Source organism: Myxine glutinosa, chromosome 9 (assembly GCF_964187855.1).
Source record: "Myxine glutinosa chromosome 9, kmMyxGlut1.1, whole genome shotgun sequence".
In the NCBI taxonomy this organism is placed as follows: Eukaryota; Metazoa; Chordata; class Myxini; order Myxiniformes; family Myxinidae; genus Myxine; species Myxine glutinosa.
Window position 1 is genome coordinate 84302092 of NC_136269.1, and position 20019 is coordinate 84322110.

Here is a 20019-nt window from a genome sequence, read left to right on the forward strand (position 1 = left end):
TGATTGCCATGTGCAGGCTCATCATGCTTGCCAAGTGCAGGCTCATCATGCTTGCCAAGTGCAGGTTCATCATGATTGCCATGTGCAGGCTCATCATGATTGCCATGTGCAGGCTCATCATGCTTGCCAAGTGCAGGCTCATCATGCTTGCCATGTGCAGGCTCATCATGCTTGCCAAGTGCAGGCTCATCATGCTTGCCAAGTGCAGGCTCCTCATGCTTACCATGTGCAGGCTCATCATGCTTGCCAAGTGCAGGCTCATCATGCTTGCCAAGTGCAGGCTCATCATGCTTGCCAAGTGCAGGCTCATCATGCTTGCCAAGTGCAGGTTCATCATGATTGCCATGTGCAGGCTCATCATGCTTGCCAAGTGCAGGCTCATCATGCTTGCCAAGTGCAGGCTCATCATGCTTGCCATGTGCAGGCTCATCATGCTTACCAAGTGCAGGCTCATCATGCTTGCCATGTGCAGGCGCATCATGCTTGCCAAGTGCAGGCTCATCATGCTTGCCAAGTGCAGGCTCATCATGCTTGCCAAGTGCAGGCTCATCATGCTTGCCAAGTGCAGGCTCATCATGCTTGCCATGTGCAGGTTGGCAAGAATTATCAGCCATGAGAATTTAGCCAATACCATGAGTGAGTTGCCTGATGTTTTCCCATAGCTGCAGGTTGTCTTTTCAATTGACAATGACCTGCTCACAACTCTTTTGAAATTGAGAATTAAATTCTGCTCGTATATACAGTAATTCTTCTTGAAACGTGACACGGAATGGCTAATAGTTCTCGCAGCTGCAGGTAAATTAACTCGGCATTGTTTACTTTGGCACAAAATGCATTGGGAATAGGACGCAGCACAAGTTGGGATGGACAACTTGATCTGCTTCGGACTCATGAGATGAGATGAACATGTGTGCTCGATGTCATTGCTGCTTTACATTGATCAAATAGAGGAGTCATCGGTATAAATAAGAAATAATTGTTTTTTTTATTCTTGTTCAGTTTGTTTATAATCTGCTACTTCCATGAAATGGACATGGGTTCACCTGGCTTCACATTAGCTCCTTTGCATGATCGGCATCCATTCTGCTTCCACTTATTTCATCCTGTCCACCACCACGGACAAAATGGACTATAAACTTGGCAATCTTCGTCCCTTCCCACTGTTTTGCAGTTGTTCTGATCTGTTTCATTATGCTCTGTGTTTTAGCTCTTAGATGAGCCTCGACCTTGTAAACCAAAACCCAAAACATTGAGCAGATTAACTTATCTTTATCAAAAGAGAAAGTCAGATGAGGCCAAATTGCACTTTTTAAAGAGAAAACATCTCTGTTCACATCATCACAGTACTGAATCCGTTGGACAATCATTTTATGTAGGTATCACTGACATAAGGAGCATTGCGCAGGTGGCTGGAAAATGCAAATTATAAAGATTTGAACAAGTCTTCCGAAATGTATTTCAATCCAAAACTGTTATTTTTGGGGGATTTTAGGCCTTATTGATGCCGTTTCTTGAATGTCAGGGTCACATGGTCGCCCAAAAATTATTTCATATTTCTCAAGCAACGATATCATTTTCGTTTTGACATGCGGGGTCATTTGACATTTTATATATATATATATATATATATATATATGTGGGGTCCAAAATTGACTTCGACAAAGAGCAACGTGTAGGATGAAGTGTAGTTCAGGTGAAATTTGAACAACGTCTCTACAAGTGCTGATATATCTCACATTGCTCGGATAATTAAAAAAATTCTGATACAGTGAATTACTTTGCATTAATGACTTGGAAAGATAACTTAATGATTTAGATGAGAGTTTGCACATTATACTTGTACGCAGCGACAAACTTTGTGATAAAAATTATTGTTTGCCAAAATGTGCAACAATAACCTTGGTGTGCTGTTTCCCTTTTATTTTACCTTGCAGGTAACGAGCAGCCTTATATGTTTATGGCACAATGTGCAGAAAACCAGAATGTCTACACTGAACTTTCGGCTCTTCATGCGCAAACCGCTTTGGGCCTGAGTCTTGCGCAAGGCTGTGGCCTTCATTTCCCGATGGCGACACTGCCGGACACGCGTTGTCCCAGCATCCAGATCACCCCGGGAGAGCTGGAAGTGCCAGGGCCTGGATTGGGACTAGAGCATATCGCATACCGTCAACGTGCCACATCCCGCAGTCCATCACCCACGAGTTGCAAGTCAGATAGCTCACAGGGTGAGGGTGTGTATGCACCCGATGCTGATGACATCGATATTGATCTTTCTGTACTCCCGGGCGCTGACCTTCACCGCACCTCGTCTGCATCTCATCTCTCGCCTTATGGGGATGTCTTGCAGCACCGCCCCGTTTCACCCCGGCCTGGCTCTCCTCGGGGAAAGCGAAGGCACCCTGGGTGCGCTGGCACTTCAGAACTCATGACACCACCTTCACCGTGCCTGCAGTACGTTCGCTCACGATCACTTTCACCGCAGCGCTCACACGTGTTACAGCATGGAGGAACGCGCCTCTATCCAGCACGGAGCACAGAAGCACTTATTGGCTTTCACCCTTTCCCTGAGAAGCGCCTTTCTCTCAATCCTTACAACCTTCTTGATCCTTTTTGCTCTGCTAATCTTGGCCATCCTGCAATCTCGCGTCCTGATAGTCATTTGCCCGTTCCTTCCTCTGTTGTCTGGACGCATCCTCGGATCCAGCTTCCTGTTGAATCCTACGTCAGGTGGGTTTTATTCATCCATCATCTTCTGAGAAACTAAATTGTGCTTGATTGCTGTAAATACTCATTGTTTCAAATGTATATTGTGCGAGATCCATATTAGCTGCTTTAACAAGTCTGAGTCTGATTTGTTCAATTTTAATCAAATACATCTTGTTTCAAGTAGATGTCCAATTTTCATCCCTCTGTGAGCATGTTTTTCATTTTTATGGGAGCGAGACATGGGCAATGAAAGTAGAGCAGCAACGAAGGCTGGAAAGGGTGGAAATGCGAATGGTCGGTGGATGTGCGGAGTATCGTTGAGAGAGAGGAAGACAAATGATGAATTGCGAAAGATGATGGGAATAGAGCCTGGGATTGATGCTGTGAAGAGGAACAGGTTGAGATGGTTTGGTCACGTGTTGAGGAAGGATGAAACTGACTGGTTGAGAATAATGATGGAAATGAATGTAGAAGGAAGTAGAGGACGGGGAAGACCGAGAAAGGCTTGGCTGAAGATGGTGGAAGAAGAAATGCGGGCAAGGGAGTTAACAAGGAGAGATGCAGAAAACAGGGAAAAATGGAGCATATTGTCATGGGGACCGCAAGGCTAACCCCCGCTCTAGCAGGGAAAATGGCCTTAAAATGCCTGTTGTTGTTGTGAGCATGTGTTTGGATGGTGCAATATTGCTTGTCCAACCTTACACCTTCCGAACACCTCAAGGTGGTCATTATAATTATGAGCACTTTGGTGTGGTTCGGCAGGTGAAACAATGTCGAGCATCTTGTTGTTGTAAGGCCTTGAGACTTGGAAGTCTCAACTGTTGCTACGATGTTCTGACGTTATTGTTTTTTATTCCAACAGAACAATGATCGAGAAGCACGATAACAGTGTTTGCTAAACCACAAAGCCACACAAATCACTTTATGATCATTTGTTTGTGACTAAATGCTTGTTTTATCTTGCATATAACTTGTAGGGGTGATCCCATGCTGCCCCTTGACTGGCCTCTGCCTTCCCGATCGGGTCCTTATGAGATTCAGCTTGAATCGGAACCTCGTTCTCATCACCGTGCCCATTACGAAACAGAAGGCAGCAGAGGAGCTGTGAAAGCCCAGCATGGAGGTCATCCAACCATGCAGGTAACTTTCAATAGACATTGACGAGAATTTCAATATATGTCCTTTTCGTAGCTCATGTTATCTTAGCCTCTTAGTGGGACAAACTCTAAAAGGACTAATGCATTGCTTTGGTATGATTAATTGGCACTCACACCAGTCTGCATTATATTGTCTATAATATTCCACTGCTTGTGTTGCTTTGGGGTCATCTATTTATTATGTACTCAAATAATGCAAATTTAAATGTCACCAAATCTACCTTTTATTCATTCCGCTATAATCGTCCCCCTCCCCAAGCCATCGTCATGCACACACAGAATATCGATTAGCCCATGGGGTTGTGTCAAAGTTGTGTAACTTTAGAAATGCATTCGTGCTGTGCCTAGCAACCGAAATAAGTTTATCATATCTTGGTCTTGCCACATCCCTGCTCTCCATGTGAAGCTTCTGGGGTACAACGAAAGCATCCTGATGCTCCATTTGTTTGTCGGCACTGCGGATGAGCGTGCCCTGCGTCCACATCCATTCTACCAAGTACACAAGGTCACTGGAAAATCTGTCACCTGCCTAAACCGAGAGATAATTGTCGGGGGCACCAAGGTGCTTGAAATTCCTCTTTCTCCAGCCAACGACATGCGTGCGGTGTAAGTATATTTATATTTATATATATATATATATATTTTACTGTGCGGCTATTTTAACTGGCGATGTGTCACAGGTCTACAATAGCTCTGCATGGTTACTGTTGTGGTTCTTGTTGTGGGTCCATTTTTGAAAAGTGCTCCCATTGTCGTTTAATTGGACCCCACCCATTTTTGTCGCTTAATTGACTCCACCCACCATGGCACCCAAACATAATAATATGGCCACCATCTGGGTTTTTGGTGCGCGTGAGACACCAGGACTGTAGGCTTCTGCTTATTATACACACCGAATTTGATGCATCAGATTTCCTTTGACTTTGTTTGGGTCGAGTGTTATTGACAATGAGGGACCCCGAAAAATCTAATCATATGTCAAATAAAAGTTATTAGTAAGGTTTAATCAAGCCTATCGGTATATATATAAAAAATAGTGTTACGTAATTACTCCCGCCAGGGAGTAATGCATTCGATCGGGTGTGTGTGTGTGTGTGCGTGCGTGCGTGCGTGCGTGCGCGCGTGCGTGCGTGTTCGTGTGCTTGTGAACAAGATATCTGGAAAAGTTCGAAACGGATTTGGATGAAAGTTGGTGGGATGATTGCACTTGGGATAAGGAAGAATTGATAGTTTTTGGTGAAGCTCAGGAAATTATTCCGGATCCAGGAAGTTTTTTTGGGGATTTTTTTTTCTGTTTTCCTTTAAAAACAATTTTGTCTGCAATAATTGGACCGATTGAGAGCAAATTTTTACCATAGGAGGGACTCGGTCTGCAGAATATTTTAATGGTAATTATGACATCACAGGTCACGTGGTTCGGCCACTAAAAACACTAAAATCCAATTTTCTCCAAAACGCCTGAACAGATCAAGGCCAAACTTTGCAGGCAGAATCGCATACCCATGACGAACAAAAAAGTCAGCAAGAATGACATCATGCATCACATGATTTCAGAGTTATGACGTTTTTAAGCACAAACATTTAAAACCTAGCTCCTCCCTCATTTGTGATCCAATCGAGGGGAAACTTAACAAATCTGTTCAGCATATCAGTCTACTAAAACGCCCTTTTGGAATTTGCGATAGGTCACGTGGTTTGGCAGATATCGTTAATTAAACGCAAATAATAAAAACATTTATATCTCTTGAACCACTTCATTGATCGACGTGAAACTTCATACTTTAGTAGAAGTCATGAAGAGTAACAAGTGTGCAAAATTTGAAGATGATTGGATGTATTGTCTGGAAGCTGGAAGTTGTTCTTGCGTGAAGAAGAAGAGTCTTCGACTGTGGACGATTAATTAATTATTTATCACATGTACAGACTTGCAGGCATCGTTTGACACAATCTCCTGGGTTAATTTGAACCTCAAATAAAATTATAATTCCAGATTTGTCAATGGCTGAGGTATATTAACAAACGAATAAAACAGATTTGGCAAAATTCGAACTTTTATCTTAAAAGATCACATTCACCCAGGGTTGTGAGAGGCTGAAGAAGAAACCTCGCATGGGCTTCCCAGACCAAAAAATAATTCTGCCTCTGTGATTTTCAGGTTTATTTATCTATATATCTACATATCTGGGCAGTGTCTGTTGTCACTGAACTACTCCCTGAAACTTTTCTTTCCGTGGTTGTGAAGTGTTTTTAATAACGTGGTGGTGGTTTTGAATCACGTGGTGGTGAGGTATTTTGAATTATGTGGTGGTGAGGTGTAAAATGACATGGTGGTGAGGTGTTTTTAAATCACGTGGCTGTGAGGTGTTTTTAATTAACATTGTGATATGAAAATAGTTTTCATATTTGTTGTAAATGTAGTTTAAATTCGTGGTTATGCGTTAGAGCAGTGTATTTTTTTTAGCAGCGTCGTCTTCAATGTTCATTTTTTTTTTCTAATAAAGACATATTCTGTCATTTTAAAACCACCAAAGTGTGTATTAGGTTTCCCAGTTTCATAAAATGTATCGTCTGATACGTATAATGCTTTAAAACTGTTTTTTGTTTTTGTTTTGTTTTTACCTCAGAAGAGATATCAACATTTACCTCAGCGAATGTCAATCACAGTGTCAGTATTTGATGAACTTATAAAGACTTAGGTGACTTATAAGTGTGACAAGCATGTGCACGGGATTCTTCCCAGAAGAATGAGTGGTCGCATTAGCTTGTACGACATAAAGTGAGCGAGTTTTGTTTTGACGTTTGGGCCAGTTTTACATGTTGTATCCCTAAGGAATGAAACGAACGTTTTCCTGGCTTACAATTTTATTTGAAGTCACACATGCCTCAAAATACACTCACTTGTATAGAATTGAATGCTGAATCCGAAAATGTAAGTGAAATTGCCTTGCTTTTTAAAAACATTATCTTCTATATATTCTAAATATATGTCTGTGCAGTGTTTGTCTTGTGTTGTCTTGAAGTCCGGCAGCTAAGCTAAATATAGCATAACAATTGTACATTTTGTGAGGAAAGCACCAAATTTGGCACACTAGTAGACTATCATATTATGAAAAGATCTGGATATTGGGCCATCTCAGATTCAGAGATTGGATTTTTGCAAGATTTGCAGATTTTGCAGATTTTGCAAGCTGAGATTGCAACGCCAGGGACGGCCGACTCCTTCCTACGAGCTGCCCACGCACCCGCACAAGAAGAGCTCATCAAATCACGGCAGCGGCACTGCACATCCTGCAACACCGTGCATATGAACGCCACTGTATGACATATGCTGATGATGCAGAAGACCTGCCTGAGTTTGAAGACCGGTGTCACCAGAGAGGAGAAGACATTCCCAACTTTCAGTACTGGGCAACTGTGCTGGAACTAGAGATGTTGGTACTGGTCTACGTGCGTTCTCTGCGGCAGGCTTCATTCACGATGTACCTTGATGCCCTGACGGAACTGGTCCCATGGTTCCATGCCTTAGACCACACACACTATGCCAGGTGGGTCCCTGTTCACCTGAGGGACACGGTTGCACTCCCAATGAAGCACCCAGATGTAGCCAGAGAATTCAGGGCTGGCAACTTCACTGTACAGAAGACGAAGAAGGTGTTCTCTTCGATCCCAATCGAATCGAAATCTTGCAAAAATCAAATCTCTGAATCTGAGATGGCCCAATATCCAGATCTTTTCATAATATGATAGTCTACTAGTGTGCCAAATTTGGTGCTTTCCTCACAAAATGCACAATTGTTTTGCTAAATTGTCCCACTATTGTCTTGTGTTGTCACTGAACTACTCCCTCAAACTTTTGTGAAATCGTACTATTCCAACTTGACCCACGGCGGGAGTATGCGCTCTACTGAGTGGCGTTCTTGTTCTTGGATGGCTCCATATTGGAGTTAAACAATCCGTGACCATGTGACGAATCGGCTCGTTCAGATATAACCGTGGTGGAGGCTGTCGTGGATAAGAGGTGTCGAGTTAATCTTTTCATCGTGCACTGATTCGCATTGTTTCTCAATCGTTTCTCAATCACGCTGGTCATCTTCTAAGAGTGCTTTAACCGATAAAGTACTCGATTTACTGATTAGTATGCCAGAAATGCTTTTTTGTAATCCGATTTTCTCCACCAATTAGAAGCAAGCTTTCATAAGTTACCTGGGTATTATACATTGTGAGAAAGGTCATTACTCCCGCCAGGGAGTAATGCATTCGATCGTGTCCGTCCGTGTGTGTTGCGTATGTGTGTGCGTATGTGTGTCCGTATGTTCGTGTGTTTGTGAACAAGATATCTGGAAAAGTTCTGACCGGATTTGGATGAAAGTTGATGGGATGATTGCCCTTGGGATAAGGAAGAATTGATTAGTTTTTGGTGAAGCTCAGGATATTATTCCGGATCCAGGAATTTTTTTGGGAATTTTTTTTGGGAGGGATTTTTTCTGTTTTACTGCATTAAAGCTTTTATTCTTATTCTTAAATGATGTTTTCTCCTCTAATTCCGAGATATATCAAAATAAATTCTTTGACAATTAGGGCCTACTTTCTTTTTCATTTATTGTTTTGGGGAGAGGGGATGTTAAACAAAACGTATTATTCCAACTAAACCCACGGCGGGAGTATGCGCTCTACTGAGTGGCGTTCTAGTTGTTCATTGTTTAGGTTGATATCAGTTTAAACTCATTTGCATAGACGTCTCGGCCATGATCCTGGCCCGACGTGCTGTATAGGTTAAATGTGCAATTCCCAATCGGCCCGTTACCGGATATTGTCGCAGGTTGTGACCACTTTTTTTTTTCTTTTTTTTTATATATACTGAATCAAGGCTCGTGAAAGAGCTGACAACTGCGAGGGAAAGACAGCACAGGGGGACCGCGAGGGAAAGACAGTACAGGGGGACCGCGAGGGAAAGACAGCACAGGGGGACCGTGAGGGAAAGACAGTACAGGGGGACCGCGATGGAAAGACAGCACAGGGGGACCGTGAGGGAAAGACAGCACAGGGGGACCGCGAGGGAAAGACAGCACAGGGGGACCGCGAGGGAAAGACAGTACAGGGGGACCGCGAGGGAAAGACAGCACAAGGGGACCGTGAGGGAAAGACAGCACAGGGGGAGCGTGAGGGAAAGACAGTACAGGGGGACCGCGAGGGAAAGACAGCACAGGGGGACCGTGAGGGAAAGACAGCACAGGGGGACCGCGAGGGAAAGACAGCACAGGGGGACCACGAGGGAAAGACAGTACAGGGGGACCGCGAGGGAAAGACAGCACAGGGGGACCGTGAGGGAAAGACAGCACAGGGGGACCGTGAGGGAAAGACAGTACAGGGGGACCGCGAGGGAAAGACAGCACAGGGGGACCGTGAGGGAAAGACAGTACAGGGGGACTGCGAGGGAAAGACAGCACAGGGGGACCGTGAGGGAAAGACAGTACAGGGGGACCGCGAGGGAAAGACAGCACAGGGGGACCGTGAGGGAAAGACAGCACAGGGGGACCGCGAGGGAAAGACAGTACAGGGGGACCGCGAGGGAAAGACAGCACAGGGGGACCGTGAGGGAAAGACAGCACAGGGGGACCATGAGGGAAAGACAGTACAGGGGGACCGCGAGGGAAAGACAGCACAGGGGGACCGTGAGGGAAAGACAGTACAGGGGGACTGTGAGGGAAAGACAGCACAGGGGGACCACGAGGGAAAGACAGTACAGGGGGACCGCGAGGGAAAGACAGCACAGGGGGACCGTGAGGGAAAGACAGCACAGGGGGACCGCGAGGGAAAGACAGTACAGGGGGACCGCGAGGGAAAGACAGCACAGGGGGACCGTGAGGGAAAGACAGCACAGGGGGACCGTGAGGGAAAGACAGTACAGGGGGACCGCGAGGGAAAGACAGCACAGGGGGACCGTGAGGGAAAGACAGTACAGGGGGACCGCGAGGGAAAGACAGCACAGGGGGACCGTGAGGGAAAGACAGCACAGGGGGACCGCGAGGGAAAGACAGTACAGGGGGACCTCGAGGGAAAGACAGCACAGGGGGACCATGAGGGAAAGACAGTCCAGGGGGACCACGAGGGAAAGACAGTACAGGGGGACCGCGAGGGAAAGACAGCACAGGGGGACCGTGAGGGAAAGACAGCACAGGGGGACCGCGAGGGAAAGACAGCACAGGGGGACCGTGAGGGAAAGACAGCACAGGGGGACCGTGAGGGAAAGACAGCACAGGGGGACCGCGAGGGAAAGACAGTACAGGGGGACCACGAGTGAAAGACAGCACAGGGGGACCATGAGGGAAAGACAGCACAGGGGGACCGTGAGGGAAAGACAGTACAGGGGGACCGCGAGGGAAAGACAGCACAGGGGGGCCGCGAGGGAAAGACAGTATAGGGGGACCGTGAGGGAAAGACAGCACAGGGGGACCGTGAGGGAAAGACAGCACAGGGGGACCGTGAGGGAAAGACAGCACAGGGGGACCGTGAGGGAAAGACAGCACAGGGGGACCGTGAGGGAAAGACAGTACAGGGGGACCGCGAGGGAAAGACAGCACAGAGGGACCGTGAGGGAAAGACAGCACAGGGGGACCGTGAGGGAAAGACAGCACAGGGGGACCGCGAGGGAAAGACAGCACAGGGGGACCGCGAGGGAAAGACAGCACAGGGGGACCGCGAGGGAAAGACAGTACAGGGGGACCACGAGGGAAAGACAGCACAGGGGGACCGCGAGGGAAAGACAGCACAGGGGGACCGCGAGGGAAAGACAGCACAGGGGGACCGCGCGGGAAAGAATGACATTGCGGTCATTCTTGTTCAAGCACGTCGAATGTTGTCAAATTCACTCCAACATGCGTACGCATGGTCATGTCTGCACATCATTGCCCATTTGTTTGCTCAAAGGACAATCCTGTTGAAACTTCTTGAGTGTGCTGCTGATTCTACATTGAACACTTTCGCCAATACGTAAATGTTATAAAAATTGTACAATTGTACATAAGTGTGCAGTGTGCACTGGTCATCCAAATATAATTAAAGGCAGCTGATGTTTGTATTTACTTGTTTAATTTCGAAGGGCAAGTAGACAGATACTTTGCACTGGAAGCATTTGGTAAATTCGTTGCAATTTGGATTAAACACAATGAATTGCACTTTGAGAGATCATTTCCACCGATATTCATTCTACGTGCACTGATCATAAATGATGTTATTAAGGGGAGACTTCCCTTCTCCTACCTTTTGTAAAGCACGTAGCGCAGTGCAGAATAAACTACTTTGCGGCCTTCCAGCGAGGTACTATCAACCAGAATTGTCCGATTCACATACAGAAAGGTATTTTTTTAGATGTCCGACGTGAGGTTGGTTATTACCTCCGCCACCAAAGGTGGATGGAAGTCATGTTTTCACCCCTGTCTATCCGTCTGTTTGTTTGTCTGTCCGTTTGTAAACAAAATACATGTATCTCCAAAAGTTGTGGACGAATTCGGACGAAATTTGGCGGAGATGTAGCGTATGTGACAAGGACAAAATGATTAGATTTCAGTGAAGATCCGGATTCGGATCCGGCTACTAGAATTTTTAAAGTGATTCTTCACCATTGGGACATCGGGCCAAAAACGGTACGTAGCAGGATATCTCAAAAAGTTATGGATGAATTTGGACGAAACTTGTTGAACAGGTTGTGTGTGTGACAAGGAAGAAACAAATCAATTTTGGTGAAGATCCGGATCCGGATCCGGCTAGTAGATGTTTTAAGTGATTCTTCACCATTGAGTGATATGGCCAAAAACGAGGGGTAGATCAGGGTATGAAAGACTGGACCTATGGTGATTCCTGTGATTGATTTTGATTAAATGTGATTCTGTATTGCGATCTTCTGGTCTACTCTGAGATACAAAACATAAACTGTTCACCAGGTGGAGGTATGCTCTCTACTGAGTGCCGTTCTAGTTGGAGAATTGTTGTATCAACCAAATCATAAGAAATGGAGTTATTGTTCGTTCGTTGATAACAATCATAACATTTAATCTAGGCATGTAAATCGTTGTGATTTGTGTGGGGGAAATTGAACATCACACCACTTCAGTTTATGCCCCACTGCTAGCCTTGCTCTTGTGTACTCGGCAGTGGAATACTGTTCTCCTGTTTGGACAGAGTGCAGCCACACAAAACAACTGGACATCGTTCTGAAAACGCTGATGCGGATAATCAGCGGTACACTGAAATCAACACCCGTGCAGTGGGTCCCAGTCCTGTCTAACATCCCACCCCCTGATATGTGCCGGAAGGCAAGAATGCTGAGAGGGTTTAACTGCATCAAAGCCAACCCAGAGCTTCCAATCTATGAAGACCTGCAGAATCTACCAAATATGCGACTCAAGTCAACACAATTTGATTTTTAAATGACAGGCCAGCATGTGACTGTGGTAACCCAGATCAGACTATTCATCACATTGGGAATGAGTGTCACCTACAGGAAGTTTGATGAAGGATTTAGGACAATCCACCTACAACAAACAGTGCTGTGACTAAGCTGTCCAACTTACATATATATATATATATATATATATCTATATATATATATATATATATATCTATATATATATATATATATATATATATATATATATATAAAACACAGTTTGTGTGTGTGTGTGTGTGTGTGTGTGTGTGTGTGTGTGTGTGTGTGTGTAATGTTACCGATAGACTCCGAAACGGAGAGGCTCACGTGCTTGATATTTGGCATAGACATGGCCATTGAGCCTGGGACGAACATGGCCGAGACAATATTTGACGAGATCCATATTTTTCATTCATATTTACCTCAGCGCATTTCAGCGAAGTACCCGCTAATCTCAGCCAGTGCGAGCAGCTCGCTGATTCGCTCAGAGCGATCACGTGATGTTCCATCCCGTCACACGTCACACGTTTGCACGTAATTCAGGGCGAAAAGCCATTGCGTTTTTCACCTTTATGCGACCGTGTTTTGTGTCGATTTTGTGCGATATGAATTAAATTTTAATTCATATTTCGTGTTTACAAATTCGAATACGAAGGATTTCCCCTTTCGATTTTGAATACGAATCGAATACGAGCTTGAGTCGAGAGGTCGAATGTACGGGTTGGGAATGTGCGGGTCTCCCTTCCCCCGCCCGGCAACGCCGGTACTGGAGGACGTGTGTCACAGGATCGGTGAGTCTCCAAAATCCGCTTCGTGCTCTTTCGAAGATGCAGGACGATGTCGCGATTGTTGTGCTGCTCTCCGACCATGAGAACTGCAACGTCATTGTTGACTGGCCCTCCACCTTCCCCCTCCCCCATCCGTCCTCCCCCTCCCTTCCGCCTCCGTCCTCCCCCTCCCTCCCCCCTCCACCCTACCCCTTCTCCCCTCCCCCCTCCCCTCCCCTCCCCTCCCCCTCCCCCTCCCTTCCCCCCGCCCCTCCCCCTCCCCCTCGATTCTCCCCCCTCCCCCCTCTCCCCTCCCCTCCCCCCCCTCCCCCCTCCCCTCCCCCTCCCCCCTCCCCTACCCCTCCCCCCTCCCCCCTCCCCTCCCCTCCCCCCCTCCCCCCTCCCCCCTCCCCTCCCCTCCCCCCCCCCTCCCCCTCCCCTCCTCCTCCCCTCCCCCTCCCCCTCCCCTCCCCCTTATGTCAATGTGATATTTCAGTTTTTTCTTTTTAATAAATTTGCAAAACTTTCTAAAATCCTGTTTTCTCTGTCATTATGGGGTATTGAGTGCAGATTGATGAGGGAAAAAATGAATTTAAACGATTTCAGCATAAGGCTGCAACATAACAAAAATGTGAAAAAAGTGAAGGGGTCTGAATACTTTCTGAATGCACTGTATATATATATATATACTCAACATCAAAATAAACTTATCAAATGTTTAGAAGGACACTTATTGAAATCCTCCATGCAAAAATGAAAAATATTTGAACTCAGAGGTAAAGTTCAGCTATCTTTACTAAACACATGTCAATGAACAAGAGGTTGCCTCAATCACAAAAAAACATAAAGCATGAACATCAAAAACATAAAGCATGATGCAAGACATCGACCAAGCTCATCCCATAAATGCTAAATGGGATTGAGGTCGGGGGAATAAGGCATCCAAGGCATCACTTCAACACCCTGTTCCTGGAGGAAGTTGGTGGTCAGGCGAGCAGCATGGGGTAGAGCGTTGTCCTGCTGGAAAACTGCGATGTCAGGATGAGCCTGGAGAAATGGCAGCAGATGAGGTCTCAAAACTTCATTGACATAACGCTGACTAGTGAGATTGCCTTCGATGACGACCAGAGGTGTCCTGAAACGGGTGGAAATGCCGGCCCATACCATCACACTGGGTCCTCCCCAACAATTGATCTGACGAATACAGCATGATGCATACCTTTCCCCACCTCTGCGCCATACCCATTGACACCCATCAGCAACATGGAGGCAAAATCTGGACTCATCGCTGAACAAGACTGCACTCCACTGTTGCTGTGTCCAGCGGCAATGCTGCAGACACCATCCTAGTCTGTTCCACCGATGCACTGCTTTTAACACTGGACCTCTGCAAGGATGTCTTGCCACCAGGCCCCGACTTCTCAAGCGCCTCCGCACAGTGGAGACACTGATGCAGTTGTTGTGGCGAACTTTTGTCACTGCAGCTGTTTGCGTCGCAGGGTGGAAACGATCACGAAGATGCTGCAGCACAATCCAGCGGTCTTGATTTGGGGTGGTTACCCATGGTCTTCCTCTTCGTGGACCATCATTCACAGTTCCAGTTTCACCATAACGCCTGGCCAGGTTGGAAATTGCAGGTTGTGAGCAACCAAGGCGTTGGGCAATTGTTCGCTGGCTTACACTAGCCTCAAGCATCCCAATTGCCCTTAAACGTTGTTCAGATGTCAGGTGTGGCATCTGAATTTTCTTGTTTTCCCTGTCAGAAGCCTTCAGAGTGACTATAGACAGCAGTAAATGAATGTCTAACCACGAGAACTGAAGGATTTCATTATGAGGGTCATTATTTAAAGGAAAGATCCCTATACAGAACCACTCAAGCATGCCATTGTTGATCAACCAGGTGATTGAAGTGAAGTTCCTGTTACATAATCAGCCATTACAATTGAAGAAATTGAAGAAGAATATAATATGTTTGATGTTCAGCAATTGAAGAAGAATATAATTAAGAAAAAGTGATAAGTTTCTTTTGATGTTCAGTTTATATATATAAATATATATATATATTTATAGATGTATATGTACAAACAATTTATATATTTTTTTTTTATAAATAGGAATCAAATTCCTGCAAGGGGCTAAGTGTGGAAAAATTCTGACTCAATGTGGGACTCGAACCACGGACCTCCATTGGTTACGCGTCAACAGCCCACTGCGCTATTGAGCCAGTTGTAATGTCCTCAGAAACTTTTCCACACTTAACACTGCGAGCAGTATATATACATTATATATATGTACATACATATATGTTTTTGATATGGTGTAGCAATTGTAGCATTCTTTCAACAATTATGTGGCATATACAAACCTGCAGTGTATTTCAAAACCATCTTTCTTTTTTAAATTAATTTCTGAATTTGAGGATTTATAACAATTCTGACTGAGGCTGCTGCTTTAAAGCTGATGTTATTTAAACATTAAGTATAACTTTTACATGATCACTTATGATTTAACTCCATGCAGGACAATCTTTGTGATTTATTTTCCTATCTCACCAAGCATTCTGAGTATTGCGCTGCAATACATGTCCCCTACCGGCATTGGGTAGCACTGTCATAGAAGACAGTATTATGACTTTGTTACATATTTATGTGAATGTATGTGAATTACCATGCAGGTGTTTGCTTCCGTGTGTAGTATATTAAGTTGTTGTGTAGTTGTTGTGGTTGGAGGGTCAGGAGCCCTTCTGAAAGAGTGGCAGGAAACGGAAGTGGCCGGAAGCGGAAGTGACGGGAAACGGAGGAGAAAAGACACGAGGGAAAGGAAGGCTTCTTCTTCCTCGCCCCGCGACGACGAGAAGGTGGAATCGACCTTACGCTGCGCGGAAAACGCGCCGTTGCGAAACGTCTGGCGAGAGGAGTTACCTGGGCGGTAAATACCTTTAGACGTCCAGTCACTGTGAGTTCGTGCACGAAACCAAGCGTCCGGGACAGTTTGCCCCGTCTACAAAGACGCGTACGGGTCCGCACGTTGGGCCTCGCTCGCGTCGGAAGCCGCGCTGGGTTTTTGCCCATCTACAAGGACGCGTAAGAGTCGCACTTGGGGCCTCGCGCACGTTGGACGCCGCGCTGGGTTTGCCCCGTGGCTTGGCAAGGAGGTGCGCTGCAGCCGCGGCCCCAGTCCGAGACGGCACGTTTAGAGCACGTCCGCCCGGGGCTCGTTCAACCGCCCGTGCGCGGAGAGGAGAGACATTGACCACGGAGGGAGTCAGGAGTGGGGCTCACGTGAGGAATGTATAAGATTAAGATGGCCATCTTAGAGTTTGTGTAGATGAGTTCACATGGTGGTAATATTGATTGTGCCTGGTTGTGTATTGTTGATTGCTCGGGGAAAATCTCCGTGGTTGTGTCTTTGAAAGTGTTTGGTATCATTACCAGTGGAAATATATACTTGCACATCAGTTGTCGCCTGGGTGAAATTCCTATGGATTGCGTGGCGAATGCGCCTATATAATACTATTTGCTGGCGAAGGTCCTCTCACGGTCCGGGGGTCACCGAGACCTGGTATGCACTGAGGGGACCACGTAACAGAATTGGGGGCTCGTCCAAATTACGATTTGCGGTTTCGCAATTGGGTCTACGTCCGGGATCTAAAAGTGTATAAAATAATAAAATAATAATATTTTTGGTAATTAAAATTTATTAATTAATTATTAATTGGTAATATTTTTTTTTGAGAAATTGGGGAAAGTCTTGGGGTGAAGGTTAACAGGTGTTAACGATAGGCACCATGGCGTTTGTGGCACAGAACTTTGGGGTAACCCCGAGTGAGGCACAGTTCCGAGCGTTGCTAAAGTCGGATCTCTTGAAATTGGCCAAACATTTTAACTTGGAGGTCCGAACTAATTTGAGGAAGGCAGAGTTGCAGGCCACGGTGATACAATCTATGGTGGGATTAGGAACATGGGACGAGTTAGCCTGGGAGTGGCTACCCGAAGAACCAGAAGACGTGGAGCTCCGGAAACTGGAGTTGCAATTACGGAGCCAGGAACGGATCAAAGAAGAAGAAAGGAAAGCAGAAGAGAGAAGAGAAGAGAAGCAAGCAGAGGAAAGGAGAGTGGAACGAGAACTCCAGGAAAGGTTAAAAGAAGAAGAAAGGAAAGCAGAAGAGAGGAGAGAAGAGAAACAAGCAGAGGAAAGGAGCGTGGAACGAGAACTCCAGGAAAGGTTAGCAGAAGAAGAAAGGAAAGCAGAGGAGAGGAGAGAAGAGAAACAAGCAGAGGAAAGGAGAGTGGAAAGAGAACTCCAGGAAAGAAGAGAAAAGGAACAAGCAGAGGAAAGGAGAGCTGCAAGGGACCTCGAAGCAGAGGAGAGAAAAGCGGAAAGGGAATTAAAGGAACGTGACATGGAGCTTCAGCAAGAAATCAAAGTCAAGGAGCTGGAGTTAATGAGAGAACGGGGAGAGGCACCACCCTTGCTGACGGGGTCGACACCTCACCAGAAAACCTGGGATGTGGGCAGACATGTGAGGCTGGTTCCACCGTTCAGTGAAAAGGAAGTCGCGAAATTCTTCCCACACTTTGAGAAAGTGGCTCGACAATTAAACTGGCCGGAGGAGGCCTGGACCATACTCGTACAAAGTGTGCTGGTGGGGAAAGCTCAGGAAATTTATTCGGCGCTACCAATGGACCAATGTGCAGATTATGAGGTACTGAAGAAGCACATCCTCAAGGCCTATGAGTTGGTTCCGGAAGCTTACAGGCAAAAATTCAGGAATGCCAGGAAGAGGGAGAGTGAGACCCATGTGGAGTTTGCCAGAGTGAAAGAAAACATGTTTGATCGGTGGTGTGAGTCAAAAGGAGTCGGGAAAGACTTCGAGACATTGCGGGACTTGATCCTGGTGGAGGAATTGCAGCAGTGTGTCCACGAGGACATCAAAGTGTACCTGCAGGAAAAGAAGGTACCAAAGTTGTGGGACGCAGCCACCATGGCAGATGATTATGCCTTAACCCACCGAATAGGGGTCCACGAACCTAACTCCTCGCCTAGATCTCCGCAGGGGAGGTGGGGAACAGCAGGTGCGGAGAACGACCATACATGGCGGCGGCCTCGAGATGATTATGGGGACAACTATGATACCCCACCGGTTCGAAATCAGAGGGATGCGGGCCCAAGACAAACTTATAGTTCGGGGGGCCCGAGGCAGACCCCGAGTTTTTCCTCCGGGCCTACTTGCGCGTTTTGCAAAAAACCTGGACACTTGATGTCCAGTTGTTACCTCATGAAAAGGGACAACCCAGAGCGGAGTCCGACTATTACAACTCCGAATGCGATGGCTAGCGTAAGAAATCGCCATCAAGAGGGTTACCAACCATTTGTTTCCGAGGGGTTTGTGTCACTGGATGGAGCCTCGACTAACCGGAGACCGGTTAGGATATTGAGAGACACAGGGGCCCATCAATCTTTAATGCTTGAAGGCATTTTGCCATGGTCCGAGGAGACGGCAACGGGGGATAGTGTTCGTTTACAGGGGATCGGGGGCGGTGTTAGTGCTCCCCTTCAGGTCATCCAGTTGGAGTCCGATTTGGTGTCAGGACCGGTCACCGTCGGTTTACAAGCCACGTTTCCTGTAGAGGGTGTATCTGTGGTTCTCGGGAATGATTTGGCCGGGGGTCAAGTTTATGGTAACCTGAGGGTTGAGAAAGAGCCCAGCAGGGAAAATAACACCACACCAGCTCGGGATGGTGACAAAAGTGCCAAGTTATTTGTAGGGGGACTGAACTTCAAAACAGAGGAAGAAGTTCTGACCTCTGTCTTCAACAGATATGGGCCGCTGGTGGAAGTGCGGTTGGTAAGAGACTGGGAAACGCAACAGTCAAGAGGGTTCGGCTTTGTCACGTTTGCCAGCACAAAAGACGCCAGAGAGGCAGAGAAGAATTGGAATGGCAAGGATTTGGAGGGTCGGACCATAACAGTAGGGAAGGCATTTCGTAGGCGTCGAGAGGTCTACAGGAGAGGACAACTGGGCGGTAGTTTTGGTGGTGGCCGCAGTCAATATTATTATGGAGGCTCCCTGAGTTACGGCCGCTCCCGAAGGAAGAATTGGCAAAGTAGTGGCCGAGAAGAAGACCGGTATTCAGGGGACTACAGGGACCAGTGGTCCCACCCTAATTATTAGGGACGTTCCGAGAAGTTGAAGCACTGAAGGCGGCGGAGCCGCCGAGCCAAGATTCCTACACGAATTAACCGTGAACGCCGTTCCTAAAGGCGCCCATGTAGAGAACTTTCCTGCACGGACTAACCGTGAACTCCACGTTCCTCAAGGCGCCCATGTAGAGAACTTTCCTGCACGGACTAACCGTGAACTCCGCGTTCCTAAAGGCATCCATGTAGTGAATACTCGGCTTGGCCTCCCGGAAAAGTGCTATCGAGTGGCTTAACTGGCTTTATTTTTAAGTGATAACTGTGCCCGGGGGGAATTGATAATGTGGGGGGGTTGAGTTATCTGGTTTATTTCTCCAAATTGGCCGGCAAAGAAAGTTTTCGCTGGGTTCAAACTTTCTTTCTTGAAGGGGGGGAGTGTTACATATTTATGTGAATGTATGTGAATTACCATGCAGGTGTTTGCTTCCGTGTGTAGTATATTAAGTTGTTGTGTAGTTGTTGTGGTTGGAGGGTCAGGAGCCCTTCTGAAAGAGTGGCAGGAAACGGAAGTGGCCGGAAGCGGAAGTGACGGGAAACGGAGGAGAAAAGACACGAGGGAAAGGAAGGCTTCTTCTTCCTCGCCCCGCGACGACGAGAAGGTGGAATCGACCTTACGCTGCGCGGAAAACGCGCCGTTGCGAAACGTCTGGCGAGAGGAGTTACCTGGGCGGTAAATACCTTTAGACGTCCAGTCACTGTGAGTTCGTGCACGAAACCAAGCGTCCGGGACAGTTTGCCCCGTCTACAAAGACGCGTACGGGTC

General features: G+C 46.7%; 1 protein-coding gene across 3 annotated transcripts in view; it reads left to right on the forward strand.

Annotated features, from left to right (window-relative positions):
• The window catches only part of LOC137435288 (nuclear factor of activated T-cells, cytoplasmic 1), a 96592-nt gene that overhangs the window by 11799 nt on the left and 64774 nt on the right, over positions 1 to 20019 (forward strand). For all 3 annotated transcript variants that reach the window (XM_068128931.2, XM_068128933.2, XM_068128932.2), the window contains exons 2-4: positions 1935 to 2727; positions 3684 to 3846; positions 4270 to 4469. In XM_068128931.2, the coding sequence (XP_067985032.1) occupies positions 1935 to 2727; positions 3684 to 3846; positions 4270 to 4469 (1156 nt within the window). The remainder of the gene's footprint in view (positions 1 to 1934; positions 2728 to 3683; positions 3847 to 4269; positions 4470 to 20019) is intronic.